Source organism: Apium graveolens, chromosome 9 (genome assembly GCF_009905375.1).
Source record: "Apium graveolens cultivar Ventura chromosome 9, ASM990537v1, whole genome shotgun sequence".
Classification (NCBI taxonomy): domain Eukaryota; kingdom Viridiplantae; phylum Streptophyta; class Magnoliopsida; order Apiales; family Apiaceae; genus Apium; species Apium graveolens.
The window spans coordinates 155,533,780-155,551,324 of record NC_133655.1 but is presented as its reverse complement, the minus strand read 5'-3'; the positions used below and the strand labels follow the sequence as shown (position 1 = coordinate 155,551,324).

The 17,545-nt window shown below is 38.4% G+C and overlaps 1 protein-coding gene across 1 annotated transcript; it reads left to right on the top strand.

Moving 5' to 3' along the window:
* Nucleotides 1–14,591: 14,591 nt before the first annotated feature.
* LOC141685677 (uncharacterized) lies at nt 14,592–15,938 on the top strand. Its single transcript, XM_074490768.1, has one exon. It carries the CDS (start codon nt 14,592–14,594, stop codon nt 15,936–15,938), a length of 1,347 nt encoding a protein of 448 aa, XP_074346869.1.
* Nucleotides 15,939–17,545: the final 1,607 nt, after the last annotated feature.

The window sequence follows — 17,545 nt, the reverse complement described above, 5'->3', positions numbered from 1 at the left end:
CAACAGACCATCCTTGGTCCAACACAACTACCTCAGAGGAGCCTGACACGGGAGGAACTGGAGCCCTACTCTGACTATCACGAAAGAATCTCCTAGGCATCTGCATTACATATAAAACATATTCTGCAAGGGTGAGCAATCAATTGCTCAGCAGTACCACTATATGAATAACAAGTAAAATAATTCACAATAAAACAATTATAGGAACAGATTTCATAGTTCATTGGAAAACAAGTACAACATGTATAAACTAGATATCAAAACTAGCATGCTCTGAAAAATAATAACACCAGTCGTGTGCTGTGCAAAAATACCATAGTCCAATTTTAGCATGCCATTTCCTTTCCAAAACCACTGTCCCATTACTGGAACCATAAATTATTTGTCCCGTTACAGGGACCGTAAACTATTTGTTCTATTATGGGAACCATTAAACCAAAAATTAGATATATAATTGGACGAATCCTAGGGACAGATGATATGTCTATCCCACCACAATTTGTTCCGGAACTCAGAGACTAGCTAGGTCTCTGTCATGCTGGACTAAGCGGCCTACCAATGCGCGTATCCGACTTAGCCTCTTACGCAACCATGCTGGGTCGTTACGGACCTCTTACGCAGCCATCCACTATCTGATTTGTTTTTATCCAGTTTTCAAAATTAATTACACCTATCTCTATTTAAACAATTATCTCACAACACACATTCCAAAAATCTTTTCAATTCAATCACAATCTAGAGATAGGTATTTTCAGAAGTTACTTCTTCCCCAAAACATCAGTTAGTAAAATATATTTAAATACGGGGAATACGTAACTTAAAACGTTCTGTTCCAGTACTTAAACTAAATCAACAATTATTCATATATACTGAACTGTAAAAGATTTGTTCAGGGGTACTTGCCTTGCAGAGCCTTACAACAAATACCGCTTAACCTTGGACTAACTAGGACGCTCGGCTTTATCGCCTTACTATTAAACTATCCCAAATTCGATTTCAACACTCAGGTCCTTTGCCTGGAACCTCGTGGAGCTCATCGACTGATCACTAGGTTATCTTTAGTCCAATGTCAATTCTCGAGTCCTTCAACTAGCACCTACAAAGTCGAAATACTCTATATTAGACGTCTAGGTACGCTTGACGTATCCTCGCTAACAACCTACCCATTCGATATCAAGTCCTAACTCGTAATTATACATATTATAATAACACACACAACAGTTAGGGTTCACGTTCTCAAAAATCGGTTTGGTGTTCGTTTTCAGAAAATACGTATACTCGTCATTTTACGAAATTAGGGTTATTGGGTTTTGGAAAAACATTCACCATAATATACAATCAAGTTCGTATAAATATATATATATAAATATATTCGATCGACGTCCCGATAATTGCCGAATACGCTCCCGTATTTACGTAGTTTGATTTCCTGAAAATCGGGCAGCGTCTCATTTGTTTATCGGACTACCCGTCGAAATAATTCGACGTCAAACCAATCAACCACAACCGCAATCCAACTTCACAAGTCCCAACCAATAATTACAATTGCAATCACAATTTAATCCAATCACAACCCAGTAACCAGGCAATCAATCCAAATAATTCCCGAACTGAATTATTTAACTACTACTTTTTATTTCGACTACTAATAATATACGAACTAAATTATTTATTTTAAAATATTAGGACTCAGAATAAATCATCACAGTCCACCGTCGGTTCGCCGAGGCTCATCGCCGACGGAGGTAAAATTCGCGGGTACCCGAAAAATTTCGGATTTCCAACACGAATTCCACCGATAAATAAAATTTAACTTCGCAGTTAGTGCATAATTTTCCATCAAGAATTAATTATAGAAATAAAAATCAGAAATTCCGGAAACAACACCACACGCACACACGCGCGGGTCTGTGGCCGAAAATTGCAACACAAAATCGGGAAATCAAGGCAGCACCATACAATATCATCACTCAACTGCAATATATACAAATACGTATGTATATATATATATATATAAGCAATCAAGCAAAATGGAACCAGATAATCAGAACCCACCAGTGTTGGCCGGCGGCGAATCGGAAAGCCGGGCGGCAGCGAAACACATGACACAGCCATGGGAATGATGAAGAAACAATAGGAAGAGGACAGAGAGCTGCAGAACTGGGGAATCAAGTAAGGCGACAAAAATAAGAGATATTAATCTTCTTTCCCCCCTGTATCTCCGAGCGAGTGTGTGAGTGTTGTGTTTTTTTGTTTTTTTAACGAGTGTCAGATCCTGCAAAAGAAACATTACGCGTGTCCTTTTGAGTTACCAAAAAATGACATGAAAGTTTTAAGATAAATCCGATAATTTAAAGGCCTATTTTCGGCCCTGGAATTTGAAATTAACGAACCGAGATGCGCATAAAACTATTTCATAAAATTACAAAATTAGCCTTAAAATATTAGAAATATCCCAGAGTAAATGAAAACGTAATTTTTATAATTTTAAAACAATTTCTGAAATGCCACTTATACCCGTTTTTATCGATTAACGAATCAATGCGCGGGTGAATTTAATCCCAAAAATTTCCAAAATAATTTTAAAATTCTCGGAATATTTCAAACATAAATAAATAGGAGTTTCATAATTTTTAAAAAATTATGGAATTAAATACAGATTTTACAAATAAATGCGATCAGAAAATCATACAGGGCTAAATAATTGATGAAATATTAATTTTTAAATTTTATAAAATCTCAAAAATAATGACTGTAATTATAAAACCATAAAAACAATTTTAGAGATAATCCAAGTATTTATGCAAAATAAATTTGCATTAAATCCACTTTTTAATGTGAAACAAAAACAACACAGCTCAATAATTAATTACGAGAACAACCCTGTACACCGCAAATCACCCGTAGATAATAATAAAATAACATATAACTAACAGAAGTTATACACATTTATTTATTTAATAATTCCATAAACACACATTTAAATAATATGAAAATATACGAGTCGTTACAGGGTCTCACCCCACCATTCAGAACTACGTTTTTTGACTAGATCCTTAGCATACAGTAAGGTACATGGGCATCTTGTAAATGCGGATTAAGTCACGAAACATGATAGCATTCAAATAGGGCTTTGAGCTCACGGCCCCTAACATTAAATACACCATAGTTTTTTCCCCATAATATCGGCGCCGTCTATGTGAAGAAGACAGCAACCATGGTAACCACACAAAGCAGAAACAACGCTCCTAAGGGAGCATCAGCTGGAACTACCCAAACAATCTCATTCGCCATTGAGATTCCACCTCACTCAACCTACTCTCAAGGGACGACAAATCATATCATTCCCCAATCCGGATCTCAATAAATCCCGACTGGGCGAACCCTCAAAACTCGATTCTGAACGCTCCTTTGGGGACACAATCTACAGGTTTTGAGATGTCAACTATGGTGCACCATATGCCAATAAAACCCACCTATGGGATGCCATTTTACACTGAGGCTGGAGGAAGTAGGCTACCCCTACCGCATCAACCGTAACCATGAAACGACTCTAATTATATTAGAGGTCTGCGACCAGTCAATAATGAACAAGATGTCTCTGGACCCTATACAACTGAAGATAGCAGATAATCAACTGACGATGATGCTCATCACAAGAGGAGACGTAGGGATAAAGAGCCATTGGAGGCAAGCACCCTGAGCTCGTTGAAGGTAGGCGCCCCGAGCTTCAAGAAACTCAAGGGATGAGACCCCAGACTTTTGAAGAAAGGATACATGCTCATGAAGCAGAAATCCTAAAGCTTAAGAGAGATATATATATTAGTCAGGCTAAGCAGCCACCGAGAACCAACCGAGCTAGAGGAGCTAGAGTAGATACTCAAGTCATCAACTTCGAGGAAACTCCTAGGAGGAAAATGGTGAATGTCCCTCAAGGAAACCCGTTTGAATTGCTCCCCCTCGGAGACCCATACAATCCAATCCCACTTTTTATGACAGAGATTATGAATACCCATACCACAAGGAAGTTCAAGGTGCCCACTATAAAGGCCTATGATAAGACTGGGGATCCGACGATTCATGTCCGGATTTTCTCTAATGACTGCTGCTACAACCTGTGGATGATGTAATTAAATATCGGGCTTTTCCTCAAACCTTATCAGGAATGGCCGAAAGGTGGAATAGCCGTTTGCCCTCAAATTTGATTGGATCTTTCAGAGATCTGAGTTAGGATTTCATCAAACAGTTCATTAGTGGAAAGGTGCAAGAAAAAAGCTCAGCTTCCCTCATGAGCATTGTGCAAGGAGCAAAGAAATCTCTTACGGACTACTTAAATTGTTTCACAAAGGAGGCCTTGAAGGTCCCGAATCTTGATGATAAGGTGGCCATGATTGCTTTGCAACAGGGAATCAAGGACGAATTCTTTAAATTGTCTCGAGCAAAAAGACCATCAGAGAATATGTTATAGCTCCAAAAATAGAGGAGGAAAATATATCCAAGTTGAGGAGAGTAAGAAGAAGATAGTGGTAGGAAACGAGCCCGCTAGTGGCAAGAGGTGGAAAATAGGCCAAGAATACAATGCAAAGGGCAAGTATCCTCGGGTTATCAAAGATACTGACTCATCACCAAAGAAAGGAGGACCTGTACACAATTTCACTGAGTATCTTTTCTCCTATGAGTCAAATCTTGATGAAAATTGAAAGGGATAGAGTTGTTCGCTGGCCAAAGCCTCTGAAGGTCGATCCTGCCAAGTTGGATAAAAGCAAGTACTTTCAATTTCACAAGAATGCTAGCCATGACACTGATGAGTGTTGACATTTAAAAGATGAGATTGGTTTCTTTATTCAAAAAGGAAGACTTAATAAGTACACTGGAGATGGTGAGAGGGGAGAAAGGAACAATAATGGGAGAAGAAATTTTGATGACCAAAGGAGAAATTAAGATGATCAGGGGCAGAATCCCCAACTACGAGGCCTGGTGATTAATATGTTCTTTGGGGGGCCAACTGTGGTTGGCTCTTTTAAGAACTCAAGGAAGGTTTATGCACAAGAGGTCATGCACATAGTTAGAGAAGCCCCGAAAAGGGCCAAGATTGGAGTGTCAATGACATTTGATGACTTTGATTTGAAAGGGGTTAAGTTTCATCATGATGATCCCCTAGTTATAACATCTATCATAGGGAACATCCTCGTAAAGAGAGTCCTTATAGACAATGGAACATCAATTGACATTTTTCTTTATGATACATTTATAGGGATGCGATACAATGATTCTCAATTAACCTCGACTGATATGCCAATCTATGGGTTTGCTGGAGTTGAATGTCTCGTTGAAGAGATAATTAAACTACCTTTGACAATGGTACATGAGCCAAGGCAAGCTACACAAATATTCAATATTGTGGTGGCTAAAGTTGGGTCAACATATAATGCAATCATGGGGAAAATATGCATACATGTCTTCAAGGAAGTCCCCTCATCCTACCATTTAAAGATCAAATTTACAAGAAGGAACATAATAGGAGTCGAAAGTGGAGACTAAAAGATGGAAATAAGTTATTATGTACCCTCACTAAGGATAGATGGAGCCAGGGGCAGGTTCTATCCTTTGAAGATATGGATATCCATGAGAATGATGAGAAACGAGGAAGCCGTTGGAGGATTTGATCCCGATTCCATTGGCTCCCGAAGATCCCGAGAAGATAAATTTAATTAGAGCATCGCTGGAGGAGCCCCTCAAAGGGAAGTTAATAAAATTCTTGCAATAAAATAGTGATATGTTTGCATGGTCGACAACAGACATGCTTGGTATTGATCCTGAGCTGATCACTCACAAGTTAAATATTGATCTTAATCGAAAGACTGTAAATCAAAAGAAAAGAATTTTTTCCCATGAAAGGCAGGAATCCATCAAACAATAAGTTGAGAAGCTTTCAGAGTCCGGCTTAATTAAGGAGATACAATTTCCGGAATTGTTGGCAAGTCCCGTAATGGTAAAGAAGGCTAAAGGAAAGTGGATGATGTGCATTGACTTCACCTATCTGAATGATACATGTCAGGATTATTTTTCTTTTTAAAGGATAAAAACTTTGATTGACGCCACTGCAGGGCACGAGATGCTGAGTTTTGTGGATAGATTTTGCGGCTACAATCAGATCAAGATGCATAAAGATGATATCTCAAAGGTTTCGTTCATAACTGTCTTTGGTATTTTTTGTTATCTTGCTATGGCATTTGGTATCAAGAATGCATGAGCCACTTACCAAAGGTTGGTGAATAAGAGTTTTAAGAATCTTATTGGAAAGACCATGGAAGTATATGTAGATGACATGCTTGTCAAGAGTCTTGTAAAGGCGGATCATATATCCCATTTAAGGGAAGCTTTTAAGGTCTTGAGACATCACAAAATGATGCTGAATCCCTCCAAGTGTGCTTTTGGTGTAGGATCTGGGAAGTTTTTTATGATTAATGGTCTCCAAGAGGGGAATTGAGGCTAATCTTGACAAGATAAAGGCCATTCTGGACATGGAACCTCCACACTATGTAAAATTTGTTCAGAAACTCACTGGAATGATTTCTACTTTAGGAAGGTTCATCTCCAAATCCAGATACAAGTGCCTGCCAATCTTCAAGGATTTAAAGAAAGTAAAAGATTTTTCCTGGACTGATGAAAGTCAAATGGCGTTTGAGGAATTGAAGAAATATATGGTTCAAGCCCCTTTATTGCCCAAGCCAGTCCTAAATGAAATTATGTATTTGTACTTGGTCATTTCCGAAAATGCCTTAAGTACCGTGTTGATGAAATAGGAGGTTAAAGTTGAGAAATTCATATACTATGTCAACAAGATTCTACATGGAGCTGAGTTGAACTACTTCACTATAGAAAAGTTTGCTTTAGCCTTGGTTGTGTCCTCGAGGAAGTTGCGTCCTTAATTCCAAGCTCATAAGATTGAGATGCTAACAAATCAGCCTCTGAGAAACATCATTTAAAGTCCTAAAGCGAGTGGAAAGCTAATAAAATAGGCCATAGAGCTTGGGGAATTTGATATTAAGTATAAACCTAGAATGGTGATCAAAGCTGAGGCCTTGGCTAACTTTGTAGTTAAATGCACCATCGACAACCAAGAAGTCGGGGGCTGGAAGATACACCTCAAGGCATGGATGACAAAGATGGAGAGAAGAAAATTGAGAACAAAGATGTTGAGCAAGATTAAAGCTGTACGTATAACTCAACAATACTGGTTTGGATAACTCAACATAAGACAAGGACTTTGAAATAATCTATGTTCCACCAGGATCAGTACAGATTGTTTAATTGGGTATATGCACAAAAGGTTTTATTATCTGCAGTGAAGAAGATGTCAACAGTGATCCGTATAAAGTTCATTAATATGTTCAGGCATCAGAGGAATAAGGTTGGAGTCATTCGAAGCAGTTGTTAGAATCAGTGTGAAGACCTCAAGGATTCCTAGTGAAGTTGGTTATCATTGGTAGAAGACTTAACAGTGGTTTGTACGTGTATAATACGAAGGTCTGAGAGCGGAACTAGTCGTCTGTGAACCAGACCTGTGCACGAGACGTTAGTGATCTGTGAAAGGAAACAGAGTATCATTTTTAGAAACACTGTTAAGTGGATTTTGTACTCGAGGAGTCTGGATATATTTTGAGGTACAAAGTTAAGGAGATTAGGAGGCCTGCAGATACAGAGAAGTACAACCCGAGGATTTACAGGATTTATTTTTTAATCAATGACTGATGTTTTATTTAAAATGAATAAATGGAAATTATTTCATTTATTTATTTAATTTAATATCACATTTGATTTTAAAATAAGTAAATTAATAATTGGTTTATTATTAAATGAATAAATGAAATTCCACTCATTTATTTATTTAATCTAATATTAATATTTAATTTTGGGAAAATAAGTTGATATTTGTTTTTAATTAAATAAAGAAATGAAACTGTACTCATTTGTTTATTTTTTATTAACTAAATATATTATTTATTTTCTTAACTGAAATCATTCGGATTTTATTTGTAAGAAAAAGAAAATCAGCATTGCAAAAGAAATAAGGATTGGTAGCTTAGCTTCATTTTCTTCCCGTGCTTGCATACCCGCGGGATTTCATTTTTTGTTGAAAAAGAGAACAACACAGTTGTGCAAATAAAAGGATACAGGTCTTTTGTGTATTTCTATGGGACCCTCACCTGTACAAAGAGAGAAAAACAAAAGAAATAAAATAATACAAATACAGAAGTATGGCAGCGTTTCTTTGAATTCTCCCGGGCTGCTTCCCCACGAGCGGGTGCGCGCACAACCTGCATTCCCCCTCTTCTCCGTGGCACGTGCTTCTCAACATTACCTTCTGGCGTGCGCTTCTTCTGAGCAGCTGCATGTACCTACATGTGGTACCATTTCCTTCTCCTCTTTTGTTTATTCAACAACAGAAAGAACCAAGTACATGCTCTTGATTGCCATAGAAGAAAGTATAATTCCTGGTCGTCATAGAATTTATGCATGCAAATGTTTTTCTCCTACTGTTACGTGTAGTCGCCATAGGAAGAATTATTCAAGGTAAAGTCGTCACACTAATCACAGAATACTATTTTAAGTCACCACATGTCCTCTTGGTCGCCATATAAATTATTCTTGCAAGCTGTAAATTGAAACACTTAGTTGAAAATTATCCACGTGTTATCCTCTATCTCTCCTATATTCTACCTTCTACAAAAACCAAATTTGCAGCAGATTGTTAAAAACACTTCTCACCATTTTTACATAGCGAAGCTCTGCAGAAATATTTCTTGGAGAGTTAGTTGATTGCATTTATTGAGATTAAGGAGAGAAGTGTTGCCCAAATTTGTTCCACACCAATTAAAGCCTTACAAACTTGTAACACTCATTATTTAAAGCTCTCTTGATTGTATTTAATATCTTTTGATAGAAGCTTTAAATTCTTAGAGTGATAGATAAAACCCTAGTTTGATAGATATTATTTTGGTTCTCTCTATATTTGTTGCTTCGAATTATTTATATTCGGAGTTGTAAGTAAACCTTTACGGTTTAATTTCTTAATAATAAGAATTATTTCGTGAATCTCTTTGTGTTTGTTTATTTCATTTTTGAGGTTTATTTTCCGCTGTAATTAATTTTAGAAAACGAAGAACATACATTCACCCCCCTTTGTATGTACAATTTGACCTAACAATTGGTATCAGAGCATGTTGATCGATATACAGATCTGATCCATTAGATTAGCAAGTTTTGTTATTGATTTTGGTTGTACGGAGTCAGGGAGTGCTTCCGTGTGTAGAGCTGTTTTGGATTTGTTGATTTTGACTTGACTGGCTTGGTATTGTTAACTAACTGGGTTATCGTATTTTGAGACAGTTTATTGCAATTTTTTTTTATATTTGAAAAGATGAGTTCTCAAAAGTTAGTAGTATCAAGGTTCCTCAGTTTGATAAATCGAGATATAATCTATGGAAAAAGAAAATGCTACTGTATATTCAGGCATTGAATCCAGAGTATATGAGAGTATTGAGAGAAGGAAGACATGTGCCGATGAAGGATCATCCGGAGTTCCCTAATATAAGGATGATATGTCCTGAAGCATAATGGAGTGCTCGTGACAAAGAACTGATAGCTCTGGATGAAGGCCTGTAGCTTATTTTGGTGGATTGATGGATGATGATATGAGTCACCAAATTATGGTCTGTGAGAGTGCAAGGCACATATGGGAAACCATAGAACTGCTTATGGAAGGAACTGAAGATGTCAGGAAGAATCGATTGGATATATTGACTTCGGAATATGAGGCGTTTAAGTCCTTGCCTGAAGAAAGTATAACTCAGGTCTTTGAAAGACTGAACAAGCTGCTGAATGAATTAAGTATTTATGGAAAGACTTATTCTCAGAGAGAAGTCAACAGGAAGTTTATGCTTGTCCTACCTCACCATCTAGAGAACAAGGCTTCATCTATGTGTGAGCGTGTTGACATTGAAACCATGACACTTGAGAAGCTGTATGGTAAGCTGAAGACTCATGAAATGGAGCAGGAACAAAGGAAAATCATCTATGGTGGAGGAACAGTTGATAGCAAGAATACTGAACTACTCAAGAAAACTGTACTTGTAGCCAGTGGAATCAAAGAGCTTGACATTACTATTGAAAAGCCTAAGTCTAAAGCTGAAACGCTCTTTGAAGCTGAGATGGATGATGGAAACCTCTCTGGGAATCCAAGTGATTACTAAACCATTGAGGAGTTGCAAAGCATGGAAGATCCTACTATGGCCAACTTAGCTGGGATGTTCAGTAATATCAGGTTTAGAAGGAAGCAAGGTTTTAGGGGTTCTAGAAGCAACAACCATGGTCAGAGGTCAAGTTCATCTTCTGGATCAGGTTACAAGACAGGGATGGTTGATAGAAGCAAGTTCAGATGCTATAACTGTGATGAGGTTGGGCACTTCGCCACTGAGTGTAGAAAGTCTCAGCAAGAAAAGGATAAAGGCAAAGCTTATCAGAAAAAGGACTCAGGTAGCTCAAGGAAGTATCCAGTGAAATCTTATATAGCTGAGGGGAAGAGCTGGGATGACACTGATGATGAGGAAGAGCAATATGGAAATCTTACATTGATGGCAGAATCTTCATCTCAGGTAACATTTCCAACTATTCGTGCTTTACCTCCATATAACTTGTGTGAGAATGAACACTGTGTCGCCTTCAGGCAGACTGTCCTACTATATAGAAATGTTGTTTCTCATCACTATATTAAGACAAGATGAAATACAAAGGAATGCATTGAACAACATGATGCCGTAAAAGAAGTGTATAGAAACGTTAGTACTACACTAAGATGTGATCTGCTTGATGTCGAAGACCTTAAAGTAGAACTGAAGAAAGTTAAAGATGAAAATGATAAGTTAGTTCTAGATAGGGTCAGTGTTGAGAATCTTAAGCAAACCAATACATATTTAGAGCTTAAGATCACTAAGCACCTTGAGACAGAAGACGGGCTAAGGAACAAGAATGTAGAATTAGAAACTAAATTGCATGCATTTACTGATTCTGCAAATCCTGCTAAGAAGCTCATAGTTGATCAAGTAGTAGGTGGAAAGGTTGGAATAGGTCTAGACTACGACGAACTTAGAAAATCTTCTAAGAAATGAGTAGTTGAAAATGACCCTGTAGAGAAAGTTGTTAATTCCCCTGATATACCTCATATTCTTAAGGAAGCTAAGAAGCCTCTATTTAAGAAAGCTACTGTTGAGCCCTATGATGAAGATAATATTTATCTTCATCATGAGATGCTTGTTGAGGATCTCGAGCTCTCAAGAAGATAAAAGGCAAAGAAACCCATGTCTGTTGCTAGTGACTCTGACTTATCTTTCGCCGGACTAGGTTTTACTTCCAAGAATAAGAAGAATAGAAGTAGAAATGGCAGGATATAAACTAATGACCCTAGGAAGTTATGTAATAACTGTGATTCTACTGGTCACCTTACTCATGCTTGTAGAAAGGTTAAAGAAGACAACGTTAAGAATGCTTATGTGCATAACATGCCTAAAGTTTCTAAATGTAATAAATCTGTTTACATGCCATGTGTAGTATCTTTCATGCACACTTATCTTGATTCCACAAACTCACATAATATATCTCATGATCATGATAATCATGTTAGTAAGAACACTAGTAGATCAAAGACTGTAAGCCCTCCTAAATCTAGGAAAGTGGCACCTGTCACCAAGCCCAAGAGCAAGTCTGTTGGTGCTTTTGAAAGTGACAAGGAAACAGTCAATGATAAAGCAAAAATTGTTAAGCCTGTCAATTCTGTGAAGAGAAATGTTACTTATTCAAATGCTTCTAAGTCTTCTGGACCAACGTAGTTTGGGTACCAAAGAAAACTTAATCATCTTTGTTTTCAGGGCGTTAAGCAGAAGAAGATCATGTGGATTCTGGACAGTGGATGTTCAAGGTATATGACTGGAGATAGAGCCCTGCTATCGAAGGTGGTTGAGAAAGATGGCCCAGTGGTTATTTTTGGAGATGAAAGCAAAGGTTATACTACGTGATGGCTGTTTGGAAATTGGCAATGTCATCATTGAAGAAATCTCTCTGGTTGAAGGTCTTATGCACAATCTTCTCAGTATCAGTCAATTCTGTGACAAAGGATGTGAAGTGATGTTCAAGAAGGAGAAGTGTTTGATCTCTAATCAGAAGAATGAGAAGCTGACTCTCAATGGAGTTGGAAAGGGTGATTTGTTCATAGCTGACTGAAATTCCGTATATGGTCAAGTAATGTGTTTCTAAAGTAAAGCCTCCCTAGATGAAAGTTTGTTATGGCATAAGAAGCTCTCCCACTTGAACTTCAAGACCGTGAATTCTTTGGTTAAGAGGGAATTGGTGAGAGGATTTCCCGGGATGGAATTCAGTCCTGATGGACTTTGTGAAGCATGTGAGAAGGGAAAGTCAAAGAGGGCATCACATAAGAAGAAGATAATGACTGACATCATTGAACCACTACAACTCCTTCACATGGATTTATTTGGTCCTGTCAACGTCATGTCTATGTCAAGAAAGAAATATGGCTTAGTGATTGTTGATGACTATTCCAGATACACGTGGGTGTTATTCTTACATTCAAAGGATGTAGCACCTGATATATTATTGATCACATCAACAAGATTGAGTTAGAAGCTGAAGTGCCTGTGCGAACAATCAGATCAGATAATGGAACAAAATTCAGAAATGCAAAGCTGAATGATTTTTGTGTCGAAAAGGGCATCTCAAGACAGTTTTCAGCACCAAGGACTCCACAACAAAATGGAGTGGTTGAGAGGAAGAATCGAACATTGGTTGAAGCTGCAAGGACTATGCTTAATGAAGCCAATCTTCCTACCTACTTCTGGGCTGAAGCAGTTAACAATGCATACTCAAAACATGACCGTGATCAACAAGATATATGAGAAGACCCTTTATGAGTTAATGGCCAACAAGAAACCAACAGTGAAATACTTTTATGTGTTTTGAGGAAAGTGTTTTGTGCTTAAGGACGATGAGCATCTTGGCAAGTTTGATGCTAAAGCTGAAGAAGGTATCTTTCTGGGCTATTCTCTGGAGTCAAAGGCTTACAGGGTGTATGTGATTAGTGATCAAAAGGTTGCGGAAAGCCTTAATGTAATATTTGATAACGCCAAGCTCCCAAGTATTCAAAAGGGAGATGATAGTGATAATCTTGATATTGAAGATCTTTCTGATGGAGAAGATGAGCCTGAAGTTGTTCCAGACAATATTGACAATGGCAATGATCCTAATGATCATAATTCTAATGCAGATTATGAAGGTAATGGTCATGAGACAACTCAGGGGGAACATAACAAGGAGAAGAACAAGTATCCAGTAGTCAGACACAACACAATTCTGGAAATACTGAGTCATCAAGGGACAGTCTACCAAGATATAGAGTACGGAGTAAAAACCACCCTCAGAACTTGATACTTAGTAATCCTGACAGTGGAGTCAAGACTAGAAGAGCTACAACAAATGAATGTTTCTATTATGGGTTTCTATCTTAAATGGAGCCAAAGAAAGTAGATGAAGCTCTTGGGGATCCTTATTGGGTGATTGCTATGCAAGAGGAACTCAATCAGTTCCAACGACAGAAAGTGTGGAAGCTTGTACCCAGACCTAAAGACATATCAGTAATTGGCACAAAATGGGTTTTCAGAAACAAGCTTGATGAATATGGAACTGTAACAAGGAACAAGGCAAGACTGGTTACTAAGGGATACTCTCAAGAAGAAGGGATTGACTATGATGAGACCTTTGCACCAGTTGCTAGACTTGAAGCCATCAGGATGTTTTTAGCATTTACAGCATATTCAAACTTCAAGGTATATCAGATGGATGTGAAAAGTGCTTTCTTGAATGGTGAGCTTGAAGAAGAGGTCTATGTGGAGCAACCCCCTGGTTTCATAGATCCTGAGTTTGAAGATTTTATCTATTTTCTCTTCAAGGCTCTTTATGGTCTAAAGCAAGCGCCAAGAACATGGTATGACACTCTCTCTGAATTTCTACTTGAAAATGGTTTCACTAGAGGTGTCATAGATAAGACTCTGTTTCATAAGAATCATAAAGATGATACCATATGTGTGCAAGTCTATGTCGACGAAATTATATTTAGGTCTACGAATGATACACTTTGTGCAAGGTTTGCTAAGCTTATTATTAGGGCAAAAACACGCGCTAATATTCACGCAAGTATACACATTCGCAAGTAGTATAAGATATAAATCAGATTCATTCCCACATAGACTGGTTTAGGTTAAGTTCAATTTATGCACCTATGTAACAAAGTATGGTTATTGCTCAATGCACCTATCCGAGGCAGATTTGACAGATGAAGATGGTTTTACAATGGTGGTGAACAGAAAGAGCCCTGCTAATAAAAGAAATCCTAAACTGGCTGTGCAGCCAGTAAGCCTTAGATGGTTGCAATGAATTTTGCAACTTAGAATGTAAGGGGCATCAACAAAGCCCCTCATCAAAAAGAGTTGCAAAATTTCATTTCTGTTAATAAAATCGATTTTATGGGAGTTCTAGAAACAAAAGTTAAAGTTACTAATGCTTTGGGTATTTCGAAGAAATTCAACAAGAATTGGCGATGGCTGTTCAACTACGACTACCACTACAATGGCAGAATTTGGGTGGGGTGGAACCCTAATGTTTGGGAGATTTCTCTGCATTCTCAATCTTCTCAGTTTATTACTTGTAATGCTAGGCTGATTGAAAAAAACTTAAATATCATTGTTACTTTTGTTTATGCCTTTAATGATGCAATTGATCGGGTGCCTCTGTGGGATTACATTCTGTCTACTTCTAATAGTCCCACTCCTTGGGCTTTTCTTGGTGATTTTAATTGCATTACTAGTCTGAATGAAGTGCTTGGAGGCAGGGAGCATTGGACTCCTGCAATGCAGAGTTTTAAGGACTGCCTGTTTAATAGTGGCTTGGAGCCTATGCGCACGATTGGTGACATTTTCACTTGGTTTAACAAAAGATCTCATACTCCAGTTTATAAACGGCTTGATCGAATGGTTGCTAATTCAGCTTGGTTTAATATCTACACTGAGGGTAATGTCTTTGTCAAGCGTCGTGGCATCATGGATCATAACCCTTTACTCTTCGAGGAACCAATACAGCTTCAAAAATTTGGTAAGCCTTTTCAATTTTTTAACTTCATGATTGAGATTCCTGGTTTTTTGGACTTGGTTTCCACTGCTTGGTCTATACACTGTACTGGTTCTCATGTTGCTCAATTTAGTGCAAGACTCAAGCACACTAAGTTATTGCTTCGTAAATTTAATAAGGATCATGGCAACATCCATAGCAATGTGCAAACTGCTCGTGTAAATCTGGAACACTTACAAGCTTCCTTGAGCTCCTCTGTTGATAATGATAAACTTAATGAAGAAAAGAATTTAATTTCCAATCTTAATTTGGCCCTTGCCCAAGAGGAATCTCTCTTGAAGCAAAAGGCTAGGGTCAAGTGGTTACAACTTGGTGACAACAACAACTCTTTCTTCCATCAGAAATGTAAGGTGAACTGGAATAGAGGTAAAATTTTATCTCTTCAAAATACTGATGGAAACTTGGTCTATGGCCAAGAACCCTGTGCTTCTGTGGCAGTACAATACTTCATTCAACTTTTGGGAGCTCCGACTAATTCTGATAGCATTGATCTCTCTTCAGTTAACTGCAAAGAAATTAGCGATGCTCAATCCCGGCTCCTGGTGGCTTCAGTGACTGATACCAACATCTTTGACACTTTTAAGAGTATAAAGAAGAACAAGGCCCCTGGTCCTGATGGGGTTAATGCAGAGTTCTTCCTTGCTACTTGGCACATCACTGGTGCAAGTTTTTGTGCTGCAGTTTGATATTTCTTTGACCATGGTTTGATGCCCTCGGGGGTAAATTCAACCTTTTTTACTCTAATTCCTAAAGTGGTGGCTCCAACTAGAATGCAAGACTTCAGGCCTATATCTTTATGTTCAGTTCTTTACAAATGTATTTCAAAGATTTTGTCCTCAAGGCTCAAGAAAATCATGCCTGCCTTAGTGGATATTTCTCAATCCGCCTTCATTCCGGGTCGATCTATATCTGATAATATTCTTCTTGCCCAGGCGCTGTTTAGGGGGTACGAGAGAGAAACTGGAGTGCCTAAGTGTGCTCTAAAGATTGACTTGTATAAGGCGTTCGATTCCATCCATTGGAACTTTATCATAGCTGTTTTGGAAAGAATGAGGTTTCGTGGGGTTATGATTGGTTGGATAAAGGCTTGCATGTGTTCTACAAGGTTCTCCATTAAGCTAAATGGGATTGTTCATGGTTACTTTAAGGGTACCACGGGCCTTCTCCAGGGAGACCCTATGTCTCCTTATATCTTCGCATTGTGCATGAACATTTTATCTTGCATTCTCAACAATACTCCTGCGGACTTCAAATATCACTGGCGTTGCAAGGAGCTCAAAATCAACCATCTCTTCTTTGCTGATGACGTTCTATGTTTCTCCCATGGTTCGAAGCAATCTGTTCAGCACATTTTGAATTCGATTAATACTTTCTCAGGTTGGAGTGGGTTGGCTCCAAGTATTTCAAAAAGTACCGGGTTCTTGTGTAACTGTGATGATGGTTTCTCTACCTGGTTTCACACATTATCCATCCCTAGAGGTACTTTTCCTGTTAGATTTCTTGGGGTGCCTCTAATTTCCTCCCAGCTTTGTGTTAATGATTGCATGCCTCTCATTGATCGAATTACTTCTAGATTGCACTCTTGGGCCACTCTTTTGCTATCGCTTGCGGGTAGAGTAATGCTTATCAGGTCGGTTGTGCATGCCATTGAAGCCTTCTGGGGTAATCATTTCCTCTTGCCTGCCTCCATCCATCATACCATCCAATCTATGCTTACCAGATTCTTATGGAAAGGTAACATTAACCATAAAGGTGTTGCAAAGGTTGCTTGGACTTCTATTTGTCTCCCTAGGGAAGAAGGGGGCTTGGACCTCAAAAACATGATTGATTGGAACCGTGCTCAAATCATCCACCACCTGATCAAAGTGGTAACTAAATCCAGCTCTCTTTGGGCTAGGTGGGTGAATGCGACAGTGTTGAAGAACAAATCCTTTTGGACCTTGAAAATCCCAACAGATTGCTCCTGGATTTGGAGGAAAGTTTTGAATTTACGAAGGGTTGCTCTCCAGTTTATCAACTATTCTATTGGCTCGGGAAATGATATTTCTTTATGGTTTGATCCCTGGTGGGGGGGCGTTTGCCTAGCTGACTCTTATACCTCTACTATCATCTCTCAGTGTGGATTGCATCATAGTGCTATGCTGAGTAGTGTTATTCACTTGGGTGCTTGGAGGCTCCCTAGGCCAAATTCCAGGCATCACCACTTGGATCCTTTGCTTGTTCATTGGCTCGAAACTTTTGACTACCCAGCCATTGCCCTTAATGGGACAGATTCTATGCTTTGGGATGGCTT